At 38.9% G+C, this 18,870-nt stretch overlaps 1 protein-coding gene across 2 annotated transcripts in view; it reads left to right on the top strand.

Annotated features, from left to right (window-relative positions):
• Positions 1-11,290: 11,290 nt before the first annotated feature.
• Positions 11,291-18,870, top strand: part of CLOCK (clock circadian regulator) — a 31,709-nt gene continuing 24,129 nt past the window's right edge. Inside the window, exons 1-4 of one of the 2 annotated variants that reach the window (XM_009076112.1) lie at positions 11,291-11,401; positions 13,510-13,600; positions 15,342-15,401; positions 15,804-15,952. In XM_009076112.1, coding sequence (XP_009074360.1) covers positions 13,554-13,600; positions 15,342-15,401; positions 15,804-15,952 — 256 coding nt within the window. In that variant the 5' untranslated portion in view covers positions 11,291-11,401; positions 13,510-13,553. Of the gene's footprint in view, positions 11,402-13,509; positions 13,601-15,341; positions 15,402-15,803; positions 15,953-18,870 lie in introns of those variants that run through there. The other variant, XM_009076111.1, reaches the window with a different exon arrangement.

The following is an 18,870-nucleotide window of genomic DNA, read 5'->3' as shown; positions in this document are numbered from 1 at the left end:
GTTCCTACTCTCTCATTTATGGAAATGTGAAGTCTCACTTCTTTCTTTTTGAAGATGCTTTGCTGTGAAGTGCACTGCCTACTCCATTCTTCCAGGCAAACAGTCCACTCTGCACAAAACCTTTACAGAATAATTTTTCTGTGCATGAGTCACCCATGCTGGGAACCTTAGGCATCAGAAGCACTTCCACAGCTGTACAAGTCAAGAGTTGTGCAATCAACTTGGAAAAAAAAAAGATGCCTAGCACTAAATATTTTTAAAGTGTTTTATTTACATGTATGTGTTTCTACATGACATAGATGGTTAACTTTCAGATTAAATTTTAGCTTTCTGAAACATGTGTCACTTGGTTTTGAGTGTTGCTGTTAGCAACTGTCCTAATTTTTTAAAAATATGTCCATTTGGTATACCTGTACAATTCTAAGTGTTACAAATAGCTTCTGTTGGTATAAATCATTTATCAAATTTTCTTAGCTTCGTATTGTTAATGTAGGTGAATACCCTTCTGTAAGTATCTGTACTGAGGATCATCTTAAAAAATTCCTGATTCATGCTGATTAACATGCTATTTGATAGATAGGTTGATAACTGCTTAGCAACACATTACCTATATATACACTCCTGTGCTTTAGGCTTTACTTGAGTTTCCCATTGACTGTAAGGATGAATTCTGGATTCATTTTCATATCCAGAAGGTGATCCATGAGTCTGGATCAGTGCATAAAAATAAACCCCGTGCTGTCCAGAAGTTTCATTTGTCATGGATTGCCACATGAGATGCAGCAGTACATGGAAGAGTAAAGATATGTTATCTAAATATGAAGCAGACTTCTCAAGTAGTAGCTACAATGCTCATTTCCTTGAGCACAGATTTGAATATTATTTTTCCTAATGTTGTTCTCTGGTTGCAATTTAACACATGGTGTAGGTCAGCATGAAATGGCAATGTTGCCAAAAGATGTCTAACCTGGTGATTCACTGCTTCCCCTTCCCCTGTGCCAGCACAGCTTTTGAGCAGCCATATGGTGAAACAAATGTAGTTGATTGAGCTGAACAAAACATTTGGGTTACTTTTGGTCTGGACCGGTTTTAGGCTGTGTTGACTGATCACAGATGCTAAGGCTAGCAGGAGAGGGAGAATTGAATATGGGCATGGAAATGAGTGGTCAGAGTAATGATCAGAGGCTAACATTGCAAAAACTTTTGGTTTGGCCAAGGAGTTTGGTGAAAGTGCTTACAAGCATAAGTAACTATTAAGATGTGAAATGCATAGTAACTGTAGACATGTAGTTACCCGCCTGATCTTTGTATGTGTTGGTTTTGCTATCTCTCCTGTTGTAATTCTTCATCTGTGAACTGATTCAGAGGAAGTACTTAGTCTGTTTGTTCCACATTCCAGGTGAGTACTCTGACCATGAGTTAGAGATAAGTGTCTCTATTAAAAAAAACCCAACTAACCAACAAAAAAACCATACTTGAGTTCATTTCACTGAGTTGTCTGGCATGGTGTGACACTTCCTCACTGTCCCCTCCACCACATTTTCACATAGGCATAACTGAGAAGCAGTAAGATGTCTCTGGATGTGCTAGATAATGATATCTAAAAGGAGTGAATTGATGATATGAAATAATTGATTGTACCTTAAAAAGTAAGGTGAATTATAAATGAAGAAAAACTTAAACACTCATAAGCTATATCCTATGTAGACTGTAAAGGGCGAAGAGGAAGCAGGGCAGCAAGTAAGATTACAGCTGTGGACTTCAGGAGAGCTAACTTTTGCCTCTTCAGGGATCATCTTGGAAGAGTCCCATGGGTCCAAGAGAGCTGGTTGATATTCAAGGATGACTTCCTCCAGGCTCAAGAACAGTGTATCCTGATGAGCGAGAAATTGGGCAAAGGGGACAAGAGACCTGTATATATGAATAAAGAACTCCTGTCATTACTTAAGAGTAAGCAGGAAATACACAGGAGATGAAGCAAGGTCAGGCCACTTGAAATGAATATAGAGAGGTTGTCAAAGTAGAAATGAGATAAGGAAGGTCAAGGCCCATCTGGAATTAAATCTGACCAAGGATGTCAAGGACAGCAAGAAGGACTTCTTCAAATACATCAATAACAAAAGAAAAGCTTAGGATAATGTGGTCCCATTATTAAATTGGAAAGGGAACCCCGGTAACAGAGGATGCAGAGAAGGCAGAGACAACACCTTCTTTGCATTGGTCTTCACTGACAAGACCAGTCCTCTGGAGTCTCTGACCCAGGAGATGAAGGTGAAGGAATGCTGGAAGGAAAATTTTCCCTTGGTCAATGAGGATTGGGTTAGAGAACACCTAGGTAAACTTTACATCAACAAGTCTGTGAGCCCTGATGGGGATACATCCATGAGTGCTGAGAGAACTGGCAGACACCATAGCTGGGCTGCTCACAGTCATTTTTGAAAGGTTGTGGTGATCAGGAGAGGTGCTTGGGGATGGGAAATAAGCAAATGTCACCCCAGTCTTTGCAAAGGCAAAGAAGGAGGACCCAGGAAACTACTGGCCAGTCATCCTCACCTCAGTCCTTGGAAAGGTTATATAGTGTCTCATTCTGGATGCCATCTCTATCCCTGTGGGTGCCAAGAAGGTGATCAGGAGCCATGGATTCACTAAAGGTAAATCATGCTTGACCAACCTGAGTGCCTTTTACTGTGAAACAGCTGCCTGGATGGATGAGGGAAGAGCAGTGAATATTGTCTACCTTGACTTCATCAAGGCTTTTAACACTGTCTCTCACAACATCCTCATAGGCAAACTCAAGAAGTGTGGACTGGATGAGTGGACAGTGAGATGGATTGAGAACTGGCTGAACAGCAGATCCCAGAGGGTCATTGTCAGTGGCACAGAGTAGTTGGAGGCCTGTCACTAGCAGTGTCCCCCAGGGTTCAGTACTGAGCCCAGTATTGTTTATCTTGCTCATCAGTGACTAGGATGAGGGGGCAGAGTGCCTCTGCAGCAAGTTTGCTGATGACACAGCTGGGAGGAGTGGGCAATACCCCAGAGGGCTGTGCAGCCCTTCAGAAGGGCCTCAGCAAGTTGGAGAGATGGGCAGAGAACTGTCTTATACTCAGCAAAGGCAAATGCAGGGTCCTGCACCTGGGGAAGAATAACCCCAGACACCAGTACAGGCTGGGGACTGACCTTCTGGATGCTGGAAAGCAGCTCTATGGAGAAGGACCTGGGTGTCCTGGTGGACAACAAGCCATCCATGAGCCAGCAGTGTGCCCTTGTAGCCAAAGAGGCCAATGGTATTATGAGATGCATTAGGAAGAGCATTGCCAGCAGGTTGGTGGGAGGTGATCCTGCTCCTCTACTCAGCACTGGTGGAGCCACCTCTGGAGTGCTGTGTCCAGTTCTTAGCTCCTCAGGATGAGAGACATGGAGCTGCTGGAGCAAGTCCAGTGTAGGGCAACAAAGATGATGAAGGGACTGGAGCATCACCTTTGCTCTGAAAGGCTGAGGGAGCTGGGCCTGTTCAGCCTTGAGAAGATGTGACAGAGGGAACCTCATCAGTGTCTATAAGTATCTGCAAGGAGAGTGTCAAGAGGCTGGAGTCAGACTCTTCTCGGTGGTGCTAAGCAATTGGACAGGAGGCAATGGGCAGAAACTGATGCACAGGAAGCTCCACCTGAACATAAGGAAGAACACTGGTTCGCACACTGGAACATATTGGCCAGTGAGGTCATGGATTCTCCCTCATTGGAGATAGTCAAGAACCATCTGGATGCAATCCTGAGCCATGTGCTCTAGCTTGGCCCTGCTTGAGCAGGGACATTGGACCAGATGACCCACTGTGGTCCCTTCCAAATGAGGCGCAGAAATAATTTGCATAACTTACCTTCTTACAGACCCTCTTGGCCATCTGTTGACTTCCTGGATCTCTTAGGATTTTAGAATGGAATAATGAAAACAGAACAGGAATTTTGACTGAAGTTTTTTCCAGATTAGTCAGAATTCTATGCAAAAAGCATGTGTTTATTTGGATATAAAAGCTAATAAATTTTCTTTGGATAGTTTTTTCCGGTCTAGGATAGAATTTTGGAAGATTTGTTCACATGTATTTCAAAACCTGCTTTTTAGCTACCTTTCCCACCTCTCAAGACACATAGGCATACTAGAAGTCTGGCAGTTGAAGTGCTCACCTAATGTGTAGGTTCATGTTCTTCTGCTGGATAGCTGAGTGGTGTTGCAGTAGTAATAATTGTGAGGTCTCGTTTTCAAAATTTAAACTTGAGTTTATATCAACACCAAACAGAAATTTTGTGTGGAATGGAAGAGCAATTTACTGGGTGTTATCTTGCTTTGGGTGTGTAATAATTATGTCTGTTGAATTTGATAAAGACTTTTCTCCAGGGTAGTTTTTAAAAACTAGTTTGCTTTCTGTATCTATTATTTTTTCCCTCTTACTACTGGGGTAGAGGAAAAACACTGTTTAGCTGTTTGATTTCTCTCATTTGCTGATACCCTTTCATGTATATTTTTCAGTATAGGAATAAAGTGTTTAGTAAAGTTTTCCTCTTTGGTTAGATTTATGAGTATTCTTAGTAGTATTTATGCTTCGATGAAATGTGACAGACCATTTTAGATAAATTGTTGTTTAAAGTAATGTCTCTATCTTACATAAAACATCTAAAATTGGTAATGCTCAGTTTCATAAATATGCACATTTTTAATTGGGTGACTAATTTCAAAGTGTTGTTAACTCTAGGATAGATACTTTGGTACCCGATTTTAAAGTTTTTTCTCCAAATTTCTGTCAATATAGAGAAATCATCAAGTGAATTATTTTTGCCTTGTAACTTTTTTTCTGTAGAAACTAATTTGTGTGTAGTGGATAATTTAATGGGATAATTATAGTATTCAGTAGGAATTTATACTTAAGAGAGTGTGCGGTATTTTTTCTTGTTTTGAGCTTCTGAACAAAGCCTGTCAGTTGTCTACCTTCCCAGTTCCATTTAAGAGGTTGGAACAAGGGAGTTGGGGTTTTATTTGTTCATTGTAAAATACACCGAGCGTAGATGCCTCTTGTGAGAGAGAACAGCAGACTCTGCAGATTTTACACCATCTATAGCACTTTTTTCCGCAGCACAGTGAGTGTTAATTTAGGATCTGTTCTTGAGCTGGCTGGCTGCAGGTTGTTTCTTCTCAGAATCCTATTGAAGAAAATGGAGATTTGCAGAGATGTGAAGGTTTTCAGTTTTGCATTGTAACAGGTTAGTGGTTAGTTTCTCTTGACCTAAACTCCTGCTGTGAAGTACTGGTTTTGTTTTAAGCACCATTTAAAGAGGCAGTGGGTGGACTTTTCAGCCAGGCTTGATTATGAGCTATGTATTGTATTTTAGATGCAAACACAGCACATACTCAAGTCTAACCCATGGTTCCCTGTTACAGATCCAACAGTGGCAGATGTAGTCATGAGGTTCCTGTTCCTCTTTGTAGAGGGGTACTGTTCCTTAGCTGTGCCAATTTTCAAAGGTACATGGAGCTATGCTTTTTAAATACAATCTCTTGTTCTTATTAAAACTGTGTGATATGTGGATTTTTTTAAACACATCATTTCACAGGTCTGTTTCAGTGCATGGCCAGAGCTGAAGGGGTGCATACTTCCAATGAAAGCCAAGGAAGGGTGGCAGGAAGTAGGGTGGAGCCTTATAAAAATGGGAGCAAGTGGAATTATAACATGTAGGCACAGTCTTTCTCCTGTACAGACAAGTTGCACAGGATTTGCAAGCATTATTTTTGCCACACTTACGGCTTTGTTATTGAAGGGAAGAGGACTCCAGTAAGGAGCTGATTACAAAGGACTGAGAAAGTATTTTAAATGAGAATACAGAAGAATAGCAGCTGTTTCTGGTAGACAAGTAATTAAATGCTGCCTTTCAGATTTATCTTATAAACTTAGTTAGGTTTGTACTATTTTTTGATTGTCCTTTTTGTTTTTCTGATTCGAGGAGCATGTTCACTGACGACTCTGAAAATCTGTGTTATAATCACTTTCTTTTAAGTATCTTTGTGACTACTTTGATGGGGCACATAAACAACGCCTCAGGTGCGTACAAATGTAGTTAGTTGGGATCCTAGACAGCAAAGATAATACAGGCAGCCTGGATAGGGATGGAGAGGGGGAAAAAGCCTGATAAGTGCTTCAGCACCCCACAGCCAAGGACCAGTTATTAGAAGCCTGGCAACCTGCTGAGCACTTTCCTCATCACCCCCAGGGAGCTGGAGGGAAGCCAGGCTCAGGCAAAGAGCCCAGATTGCCAGCAAATTCCTGGTGAGATGGCAGGTCTGAGGATGTGTTGAGAAAATGAGATCAGTGAGTCAGAGACCTGATCAGTGGGGTCCGTGGGCAAGCATGGGCCAGGCTTGAATATATCATAGAATGGTTTAGGTTGGAAGGGACCTTAACAATCATCTTTTTCTAACGCCCCTGTCATGGGCAGGGTTACCTTCCACTCAGAGCAATCTGCCCTTGAACACTTCCAAGGATGGAGCATCCACAGCTTCTCTGACAGCCTGTAGGTTGGAAGGGACCTTAACAATCATCTTTTTCTAACGCCCCTGTCATGGGCAGGGTTACCTTCCACTCAGAGCAATCTGCCCTTGAACACTTCCAAGGATGGAGCATCCACAGCTTCTCTGACAGCCTGTACCAGTGCCTCACAGTAAAGAATTTCTTCCTAATATCTAATCTAAATCTACTCTCCTTCAGTTTAAAGCCATTCCCCATTGTTGTAACATTACATGCCCTTGTAAAAATTCCCTCTCCAGCTTTCCTGTAGGCCTCCTTTGGGTACTGGAAAGTGCTGTAATGTCTCCCTGGAGCCTTCTCTTCTCCAGGCTGAATAACTGTAACTGTCTCAACCTTTCCTTATAGGAGAGGTGTTCAGTCTCTCTAATCATCTTTGTGGGCCTGCTCTGTACTTGCTCTGGCAGGTCCATGTCCTTCCTGCGCTGAGGACCCCAGAGCTGGATGCAGTACTCTGGATGGGGTCTCACCAGAGCTGAGTAGAGGGGCAGAATCACCTCCCTTGACCTGTTGGCCATGTGAGTTTTGAGGTGTCCCTGGGCAGGGATACCTCCTCACTAGACCAGGTTGCTCAAGGCCTCATCCAGCCTGGCTTTGAACACTGTCACGGTTGGGGCAGCCACCACTTCACTGGGCAACATGTTCCATTGTCTCATGACCCTCACAGTAAAAAACTTTTTTCTAACATCTAACCTAAACTTCCCCTCTATCAATTTTAAATTATTACCCCTTGTCCTATCATTGCAGTTCGTAACAATGAGTCCCTCTCCAGCTCCCCTGTAGCCCCTTCAGATATTGAAAAGTTGCTAGGAGGTCTATGCAACCTACTCCAGGCTGAACAGCCCCAACTCCCTCAGCCTTTCTTCATAGGAGTGATGCTCCAGTCCTCTTAGCAACTTCATGGCCTCCTCTGGACTTGCTCGAACAGTTCGATGTCCTTCTTGTGTTGAGGGCACCAGAACTGCACACAGTATTCCAGGTGGGTTTCCTATTAAAAGCCATCTGGGATCCATCTGTGCTAAAAGCAGCCCTCTCCTCTGTCATCCCGTGAAGCAGCAGCAGGTGTACACTCACTGTTATAGTGTGTTTATCTACAGAAAGTGACATCTCTGGGATGTGTCATCTCTTCTGCCCAAGTACAGACCAAAAATTGATTTGTTGACCTGGTAGAAGAGAGGTTGCAATATATGGCTATTCCCAGCTGCTGGAGTAACCTGTTCAACTGCACAGTTTGAACAACATTTCTTGAAAATCCTTCCAGCCTTATCTTCTGATATTTTTGTTTGTTTTGCCAATTTTTTTTTTTTTAGGTAAAAAAAGAAGCATATGTCAGTATTAAAAACACAGTATTTTCACAGATAGTCTTGGGAAGAAGAGATTAATCAGTTATTACCATCATTTGCTTTCCATTGGTGTATATACCATTGCAAGCACAGGAGCAATTATCTTGAAACATGCTAGCTTGTTCTGTTAGGCCAAACTATACCTGATCAGAGGGTAGGTTATGGTTTACCTGTCTAAAGATTTCTTGCTCTCAAGAAATGTCTGTGGTTACTAGAGAGAAATGAAACCAGAGCAAATTCTTCCCCTTCTTCTGCCATCTATCCCTCCTCTAAAAAAGAAGAGCTAAAGAAAAGTGGCTGGGCTGGAGGTAAACCTATGAAACAAAGAGCAAAATAGAAAATATGAATGATAGTGATGTGCTATTCTGGGCATGAGATAATGGCTGGATCTCTGCTTGCCCTAATTATGGTGTAACGCCCTAGTAGAGTAAAACCCCAGAAGTTTATAATCCAAATGAGGAGAAGCTAATGGAAAGGAGTATCAAGTAGGTTTATGATTATCCTCAGAATCTCTATAATGAACAGGGCTTTTGGTGGTGTGCTTATATAGGGAGTCAGGTTGTGGCTCAGCTGGTTGATCATAGGGTGATGTTTCTGCTCTTAGGCTTGTTACCCTGGTGTAACTAGTGTTAGAGCTCTGTGGGATAATAGGTGCTGTGGAAGCACACACAGACTGGTGTGCTGTGATTTTGATTCTTTAAACAAGATCTTCTCTAAAGCTAATCCTCAATGATTATAATAACTAGTTTGGTCCCCTAGTGAAATAGGATTATGGCACAGAGATCAGGTTGTATTAAAGTTAATCTGTTTCTGTTTGAAGAAACTGTAGGGTTGGCAAAGTGTATTATTTCCTATATTTTCCCTATGATATTCTCTGTGTGAAATTATTTGTCTTAATAATGCAAGTCACCTCACATTAATTCTGAGGGCTGTAAAGTCACATATTACTTATAAAATCAAGGCTCATATAATAATAATTTTTACAATACAAGGACAATACTAATTCTTCCTCACAAATACTTGGCAATGTTATGGTTAAGGTGAAGTGCTGGAGACATAGGGGTTTCAGTCACTAGCTAAATATACAAAATTAAGTACAGCAATGCATTGCCTATTTTCCTCTCCATTTTTCAGTCCAGTCCTGACCGAACATCTGTCATGAGCAAGACTGTACTGTAATTTCACAGTTTGTTCAATCTCTAGATTTGTTTCCAAGATTTTGTTTCCACTATTGCCAGCATGCATGCCAATATTGACGATAAAATTGGACTGAAGGTGCTGAAATTCTTTCAGTCTAAAAATGGCTTTTTTTGTCAGATGGGGTGAACTTTTCACTGTTACCTTAGGTTGGACTGTGACTTTTTACCTTGTGACTTTTCAGAACCTTGCTTCTTTGGCCAAGCAGTAACTTGGCACCCAATAACTTACTGCCTCTCCATGAGTGATGTCAGCATAGTGCAGAAATTGCAGTATTGCTGGTTTTTGTGATTTTGCTGGATTGAGCAATGCTGTGTAGTAATAGTTTGTATATCCATGGTAGCAGCTAAGATTTTTGATTGAGGACCTCAGCTTCCTTAAAGATACTAAGTTTCTAGCCTTCTGGGTTGCAGGAAAGTTTGAAAACTTGCACTGAATGTGTATAAAAGACATAGTATCAAGAGACAAATGCACGCAATTGGTTTTTTTTTTTTTTAATGTTATGGAGATGGACCCATGACCTTTGCACACTTGTGGCTGCCAGTGCTGGTGTGTTGGAGTCTTGACCTTTCTTCTGGCTTTCACACGTATGCCATTTCTACTGAGTTAGAGACCTCTGTGGGTTTGGCTACAAAAGCTTTTCCACTGTGATTAGCTTCCCTTTTGGTCTGGTTAAAGCTTGCTTATGTTCATTTATGATATAAACGTGTTTCTTTACTGCTCAGCTTAAAATCCCTTTTTGAAATATCTGTAAAAACTTTCTGGTTCAGACATTATCAAATATGGCTCTGTGCTTAAGTCCTGCGGTGTTTATCTTAAGTGTTGTGATTTAAAAAAAAAAGCCTCTCTACATACCGAACAGATGAGGTCTAAAATTTTCCTCGTTAGAACTCTGTTAGGAGCTGGGTGAGAGTTGGCAGAGCTGTTCCACTCCAAGCAGTTTCAAAACAGGGGTTTCATGTTGCAGGCTTCCATGGGACTCTTTGTCACTATTAATGTTTGCACTTGTCAAACGCAACAAAACGGAATAGGAGAGGAGGCTGTAAGCACCTAAAAAGTAGGTCAATGGGCCAGCAGGTTATTTGGCCAGACAAGAACGAGTGGCTTCATTGAATCATGCTGTAATTGTTTTTCTCCTGTTGGCAGATTGTTCTGCTGTGCTTTAACTTCCTGTGTTAATAATTGCATCTATATTTTAACTACTTAAGAGCTCTGTTAGGTGCAGGACAAGAAGAAACTTAACTTTTCAAATCAAATTAGTGATAGTTCTGTTTTCCATAAAAGCCATCAATGAATTTAAGAGTAACATAACCTTGGTTTTTAGATCCCAGCTTCCTTTTAAAGCATATTAAATTCTAAAAGTAATTTTTTAGGAAGATGGTGCAAGTGCATTGTATAGTGAATTTGTTTTATTTTAAGACCAGTAGGCAAGGCAGATGCAAACAGGTTAAAGATGAGAGAAAAAACCTGATTTTGTGAGGCTTAAAAATGTGGAAAGTAGCATGGTTCGAGGGAAGAAACTATAAGTGAAATGTAATGGTATAAAGAGATTGGAGTTAGCTGATAGCTTATGTCGGTGCTGAGTTTCAGTATGGAAGATGTGCATTTGTGAAGTAAGTTTGGGTTACATTCTTGGAGTTATTTTTGAAGTGGATTTTGAAAGAAAGCTCTAGTGGGTGTGTTTGAGGGAGTAGCAATAATGCAGATGTGCAACTTTGCTAGCTGTCAGCAGCAGCATTCTACATTCTGGAGTCCTGAGAGTGACAGTTTTGGAGGCTTGGAGAGGAGAAGATATAAAACTGAGAAAGCCAGAAGAGGCCCTAGTAAGATTTTCAGTGGAATGGGCTTTAAGTAATGGTATAAAGATATACTTTGAAGGTAGCAAGTAGAAGATATAGATGGTATGGGTGATACCAAATTCAAAAGTGAAAAGGCCATCAAGACTAAAGATAGGCATAAAGTGATAGCTTGAAACAGAAATGAAATTGTGTCAGAACATCCTGCTTATCAAGAAGAAGAACTTTAAAGCAAGGTCAATTCAGATAGTGAAATACTTGAGATATTTTTAATAAGCAGAATATTGCATTTATAGATTACTCTTGTTAGAACGATTACTCGTCATTTTTAAAAAGTGATAATTTTAAAGCTCATTGATTTTAAAGGTCTCCTTTTTATTTTTTGACAGTTCAGAATTTAATTTCTGCAGAAGAGGATACATCTAACTCCACATTGTTCTTCAAAGGAACCAGGTTTCATCCCTAAACATCACACTTCAAGAAGTCCCAAAGCGTAAAAGGTAAAACTGTGTTCTTATAATTAATAAGGTTCCCGTGGCTTTTAGTTATCAACACTGAAAGGCTAAGTAGCAGTGTTAAGTAGTGGAACAGACTTTGTTCTCCAGAACACGACTGAATTTGGATCTTAGAAAAAGACATAGTCCTTTATTTATCTAGTGTTTACTTTCAACTTGCCTGGTTTTGTTGGAATTATGTCTGCAGTTTTATCCTTTGACATGTATAACCTCTGAGAATGCTCAATGTCTTGCAAATTTCAATGCAAAGACAGAAGGGTCAGACCTCCAAAAATGAGAAACAAGTGTTCTACAGGTCCATTTCCTTTAGTTTTTCAATGCTTTTAACTATTCATCTTGGGTACTAGGGTCTAGGTTGCCAGTTCTTCATAGGATCTGCATAGTGTAACAAATGAATGATTTGGTTGAATTCTAGAAATTGAGTGCTCTGTTAAAGTGAAAACACCAACTTCTAAATTCTTACTCTGCATAATGAATGTGTCAGTTATGTCACAGGTGAAAGTTTTCAGTATTTAGCTGTACAGGTATTTTTCTTTTGCAGATTAAGGCAACTGTACCATTTCTCTTGCATAATTTGATATTACTCTTGATCCCTTATGTTAGGTACCAATTCTGTATAAAAATTAAGATAGGGATGAAAGTGTAATTAGTGCATAGCTGCAGTAGTGCTCACTATGTAAGTTAAATGAAAATAAGTTTATAATTTTTTTTCTTGATTTAAAACTTACTTCCATGCCAGTCATGGTAGTTAGCTTTTACTGCTGAGCAACCTGTCTGTTGTTGCATGCATTTGACAAAAATTCAAACAAACACTTCCTCATCATTTACTTTCCTTATGCCATTTCTGGCTGATTTTCAAATAGTGGCAGCGTGGCCAGTCCAGTAGTTATTTTGAAGAATTGGAGTGAAGAAATTATTTGCTTCCAGTGGGTCTTCATAGCACTAGATTTTGGAGACTAAGGGCAAGACAAAGTTGGGCCACACTACTGGCAGAAGTGGGGCATTTGGGCAAAAATGTCTGCATGCCTTGTGCTGCAGCACAACTCTCCCATTTACTTTCCTCCTGCACTCATGTTATGAAACTTTGTGGGGAAAAATATTACTCCTGTGAAGCAAATCTGCACAGTATGTGGCTGTTGTAGACTCTGAGACAGTTTGGTTGAATCATGATCTTTCCTCCTGAGTTTCCCCATCATGCAGTTTCTGCCATATTACTTTGGTATTAATACTGCAAGTTCCACTGGATTTGATGCTCTCAGATACAAATCCTCCCTGTGAGTCATCACTGCCAGTATTACAACCTTCCTGCTCCTTTTGAGCAGCCTCTGACAACTAACTTTTCCATGTGAAAGAAAAGGGTTTAATTGTATTGGTTTATATTTGACTTCAGCCTTTTCATAATCCATGTAATGTTGTAAATTTTGGGTACCTAAAAGCAGGAACTTGTTTAATTAAATACTTAATTTTATATTTCTTCTTTCACTATTAATATTATATTCATATCTTTATTAAAAATTGTATGCACAGCCAAAAACCCAAAATCTACCTTCTGAAACTCTGTGGTGAATAAGTGACTGCTTTAAGAAATGGTCAGGTTAATTATCTTTCTCACACATTCTAATTGCTATCTTATTGTTATCATTTTGCATGTCTATTATAATAATGTGCTCAAGAAAAAATTACAGTAAAATACTCTATCCCAAATGCTTTCTGCTTGCACAGTCTCTAAATAGAATATATTGCTAAGTGTATTTTACATCTGTTCAACCTTGAAAATTACAAGGGTCCTTAAGGTAATAGTGAAAGTAATAATGAAAAGCTATGTCTGAATTCAGAGTCATAAAAAGGTTTGTATTGGTTTAGCCCAGACTTAGTTAGTGTGGCATTTAATAAAGCAATATTCTCTTGACATACTGAGATCCGTGTTATGATCGAAATGGAAACTGCCTTAGAGAAGGTAGGAGGGCAGAGCAGAAGGCTGGAAGAGAGGGGAAGGTTAAGAGCAGCTTATACAGCAAATGGAACTTCAATATGCTCTCCTGAAGAACACATTTGTTCCTCCAGTCACATCCTAATATTTTCTTCTCTTATAGGCAAACGTACAAATGTCTACCACAAGACTAAAGTGTGATGTGTTATGTTTTTTACCATAAGCACCCATAAAATGAGCTCCATTGCAGACAGGTATGTTAATAGATACACAGAGTTTGGGGAGAATTACTGTTCAGTGCTTTCTTTAATAGTCCTTATGGTTAATATAATTAGAGACTAATTTATGTGAGAATAAAGGGAGTGAGTTTTTGGCTGGTTTTGGCAAAGTTAGTTTGGTAGTTGTTAAATGTGTCATTTTGTAGTAATTTGAAATAAGGATTTCAGTTGTTTGAGGTTAATCTTAAAATTAAAGAAATCTTCAGCCATGGAACAACCTCTGTGCAAGTTGAGCTGATTTTCAATGTTTACTTGAATTTTTAATTTTTTTAGAACTTCAGTATTTGATTAAGGAAAACAAATACATTTATATGATTAGTGTTGGTGTAGATGATAGTGAAGTGACCTGCTAACCTATTTCAAGGGAAAAGCAATAGCTGAGGCATGTTTTCTACTTGATTCCTTGACCTGAACTTTCTTAGCAGCTTAGGTGAACATCTGTTGTTAATATTCTGTGTTATTACCATTTTTGAAACTTCAGGAAATGAAACTTGCATCAAATTCATGGCAAGTTAAACCTGATTGAAATGAATAGCGATAAAAGCAAAAGGTAAAACTTTTAAAATGCTTGTCTGACTTGTCAGTTCTTTTAGTGAAATTTTGTGCCATTTCACTGAAACTTCAGCCTTTTGAATATACTAATTGGTTCTAAAAGCTTGATGCTTATAGAGTAGCATACAAAATAATTACTTCCTAACATCACTGCTTATCATAATGAACAGTACAATTGCCTGATGATTTATAGATCAGAGAGATGAGGTAAGCTTTTTAGAAAGAAGGTTACTTGCCTTAAGGAAAGGAAACATTAGGATAAAAAATTTCAGAATGGACGCACAGAGGTCAGGCTGGACAGCACTGTGTAGACTGAAAGCAGGCAGAAGAAGTTAGAGAATAAAATGTGGAAATCCCTTGTGCAGCAGTTTTGGAAAACAGAAGAACAGTTTTGATTTTCAAAGCAAAAGGAAACGAAACAAAGGTGTTGTATGAAGTGTACTGAGACATCTTCAAAGGAAAACATGTTCTCATTTTGATGTTTTACTACCTGTTTAGCAGTAGATGGACAGTTGTCAAGTTGAGGAAAAGCTATGTGATTCTTGGTGAGGAAGCAAATATTCAGCAAAAAACAGTTACTGTTTGATATTGATATTAAATATATATTTATGAAATTGTGTATGGGTGAAGTATAGCCTATTCCTTAGCCCTCTTCCTCTAATAATACTGCAGAACGTAAGAAAAATATACTTTATATATGTATATATAAAATATATATCAATATTATATCTAGATATATTTTCAAGAATTGGAATAGAAGTTGCGAAGAAGTAAAAATAAATGACATGTGTCCTTTCCCATGTTTTCAAAAGGGTATGGTAGTGCAAATAATCAAGAGGCTAGAAAAATAGCAGTGTTCAATGAAATGTTTGCTTAGGATTGTAAGTTCTCATTAGAAATAGTCTGAAAATACTTTGAGTTGTGTCAGAAATGTAAGGCTTTTTGCTTTTTCTTTAGTAAATGTCTTGCTAACAGTATATAGCAGACTTAGCTTCAGGTTGTTGATGATGGTCCTTGTGAGGCATCACAGTAAAACAATGCCTTGGTTTCTTGATGTAATGGAGATGATGAATAATGGGCTCTTTCCTCTCCCCACTTCATTGTGATTGGACTTCACAGGAGAGGAACTTTTGATTCAACATTTATTTCTTTCTGCTTCTTTCAGAAATGATGGAAGCATTTTTGATGGGCTGGTGGAAGAAGATGACAAAGATAAAGCAAAAAGGTAAGTTTCAAAGTTATTTAAAGCTAAGGAATGTCCTGTAGTTGTAGGCTTTACCTTACCAGGGTGATTTCTAAAGAATAAAAATTTGATTCTTTTTTAAATAGCCATATTCCTCAGCAGAATTTCTTTTACTGTTATTTTTCAGATATATTGAGTATTTATAACCATGGTTCAATTATTTAGATTTTGTAAATTTATTCCAAAGGCTTTGCTGGACCCTTCCATGAGAAGGAGGAGGACACTCTTCAAAAATGGTGTCTGACATATGGAGCAGGTGTTTCTGTGACAGTTCTCATGGCAGAAATTCTTAAGGGGCTGCTTGCACCAGGAACCTGGCAGTAGTAGGAAGCTTATAAGAAAGTTTTGTAGTTGTTTTAAAACATGTTCTATTTTGTTTTGCAGAGTGTCTAGAAACAAGTCCGAAAAGAAACGCCGAGATCAGTTTAATGTACTTATCAAAGAGTTGGGTTCCATGCTTCCAGGTAATGCTAGGAAGATGGATAAATCCACTGTGCTGCAGAAAAGTATTGACTTCTTACGGAAGCACAAAGGTAATTATTTGTAACCATAAAAAAGATTTGTAAATACTAAAATTTTTATATTATATTCAGTTAGTACATAAAATATTCACAATTTTGCAGTGCCTTTACAGAAATTGTCAACAAATGTAAAGAAAGATATTCTTAAGATTACAATTTAGATAGCAGAGATGTAACTTAAGTTTTTGCTAATACTTTGCAAAAGCCAGTACTATTTTCTTTGTCCTATACTTGTCAACGAAATCTGTTTCATAAAGAGTAGCATTTATTTTTGAAATAACCTCGAAGTTTTTTGTTCTGGACAGATGTTGATGCAAGTTGTCAACATTTTGCTTCCCAGGAAAACTGCCAATTCATTTCAGTGGAAGTACTTGATTGGAAATACTTGATTGATATTTAGAAAAGCTTGGTTTGACCATTTGGTTGGTCCCAAGTTCTACATAAGGCAAGATAAATCACTTGAAAAGCTAGTCCAAGAGAAATTACTGCTCCCTCTCTTCATGTCAGGTGTCTACCCAACTGTCTGCTTTAACAGAGATGATAAAACAATGTGGTCTCCAGAAAGTGTTACTGGGGAGGTTGGTTGATGAGAGAAAGCAAAATGCAGTGTGCATATGTACCAGGAGCATGGGCATTTTCTGTTTTCCCTTTCAGCTGGGAAAAAAACCCCTGAAAAATATATAAATACTTTAAGCCAAACTTTGTCAGATTCAAGACATTGATGTATAAACCAGTGTGTGTGTGTGTGCTGTTCTTTAAAGGTCATGTGAAATGTCAAAATGATCAATATCCTTAACTATCCTTGCTGTGTCTTGTTCCTCTAGTTGTTTGCATCAGCTGATGGTGGGATATACCCAGATATGTTGTACTGAAGTTTGTTACAGGTTGTTATTTCTGGCACGAAAAAAGTTCTTCCACCAAGTGTACACTTATTTATGGCTGTTGGATATTATGTATATAAAAAAATCCCTGTTCCTGCTCCTACACTTGTTCTTAATATGGCACCTTGTGGTTCACACTGCCAAAAGCAAGATTAAAAATTGAAGAAAATGAACTCTTTTTCTAGTTAACCCATTTCCCTGGGTGATTTCTGAGCAGGCATGCTAACTAGAAAGCAGTAAGGACAAAAGAAGTAACTATGAGGTTATAAAATAAAATAAGTAAAGCTGTTAAGTCGATCAATAGTTATGTATTTATCAACCAACAATATGTGTGTCAATTTAAGGTATGAGAAATGTTTTTCCATACATGTCTCTTCCACTTGTGTTATGGTTCCAGTAGCACCATCTGTGTACTGAATATTGCTATTAAAATTGCAAACAGAAAAATAAAAGGGAGGGGATATAATTTGTGTGAGAATGCATAGATCTGGGGTTTTTTCCCAATTAAATATTGATTATGCTGTTTAATTTTCTGAGATGCATTTCTCTCATAACAACAAGAAAAGCAGTATGAAGGCTCATTTTCTGGAAGTCAGTTCTGTAGGTTCTCAGGCATTTGTGAAAATTGGTTCTGTTTCAAAATCACTTTATCTTGTATTGATTCCTGACATAAAATACAGTCCAGAAGGAACACATGTGTCAGTCAGCCAGCAGCACCAGTCATACTTTTTTCTTCAAAGTGCTTTCTGAGATTATTTAATTATTATGTTTCAATTTATAGGAAAAAGGGGCAAAAAGCAGCTCTGGTACTGGATGCCTTTTAGGTCATGGTGCTTTTGTCCTTCACTTGGTGTGACAAGAGTGCAGCTCTCTGTGACTGCACATATCATATTAAGGTCTCTGAAGCTCTGGCTCACAGTGCTTGCTAGCATTGCTCTGTGCTGGTAAAATGTTTTGGACAAAATATTGGCGAAGTTCAGGAGAATATTTTGCCCCCTGAGGTGCTTGGATATGTTACAATAAAGCAGAGTGACCTAGCAATAAATGAATTGTTCAGCACTGATTAGCTGCTTTATTGTTGAAAATCCTACTGTGTTCAGTCACCAGGTTTTGATTAACTGTGTTGCTTCTGGTTCTTTCTGGACCACTTCCACATTGGCCAAGCTTGGTACTCTGGCAGCAGCTCTAGATGAGCTGTCTGAGCTGGTTATTGGCCAATGTGGGTTCTGTTTCTCACTAAGAAAATATAGCAGGCTAAACACTGAAATTCTGTTACTGGGAGCTTCTCCCTGACTAGTACTGCCTATCATCTTTCTTTGCATTTGTAAACAAGAAATTTGTGAGAATTATGAAATGCTGAAGAACTTAGCTGCTCATAATTGCGAGTAGTAGACTGATCCTCTTGCTACCCATAGATAAATGGTACAGTTTTGGCCTGGCTGGCAATTTGTTTTGAGAATTCTCCGTGCTGATGCAAAGTTACTTCAGATTCAGGACATGAAGATGAGTGTGCAAGTTTGGTTATGTTCCTCTGCCTGGTATCTAGCTCGGGAATGTGACCTTTCTGCCATTTATCTTTGAGTTTAACCTTCTGACAGAATTTTTAGGCATTTCTCTGAAGTTACCAAGTGGAACAAGTTCTGTCTGTGCTACTTTGGCTCTGTTTTCCAGTATTATACCTGTTCTAATATGCAAAATGTAGAAGAACACCTGTACTTGTGATAATTCAGAATGGTTCGTTAAAGGCATGATCTTCAGCTTGTATTTAGCATAAATCCTTTCTGCTGCAGAAGGCAGTCTGACTTTTGTTTGTTTGTTCAAATTCTGAAGTGGGATGGTGATAAGGGTCAGAATGAGGCAATGAATCAGACTTTGCCAGTTCTAAAGTGAAGATTATCTGTGTCCCGTGGACGGAATGCATAAAGTTCCTTGAATTTTTGCCCACACTTGAGTGTCAGAGCTTTTAATTTCTATGTCCTTTGACTTGCTGCTCAGCATTCACTATCTTTGTTCTGACTCAAAAGGTAGATTTGGGGTTTACTTAGGTTT

The sequence above is a fragment of the Acanthisitta chloris genome, unplaced genomic scaffold (genome assembly GCF_000695815.1).
Source record: "Acanthisitta chloris isolate BGI_N310 unplaced genomic scaffold, ASM69581v1 scaffold6316, whole genome shotgun sequence".
NCBI classification, from domain to species: domain Eukaryota; kingdom Metazoa; phylum Chordata; class Aves; order Passeriformes; family Acanthisittidae; genus Acanthisitta; species Acanthisitta chloris.
Note: the sequence above shows the minus strand (reverse complement) of the source record. Positions and strands in the feature narration are given on the sequence as shown.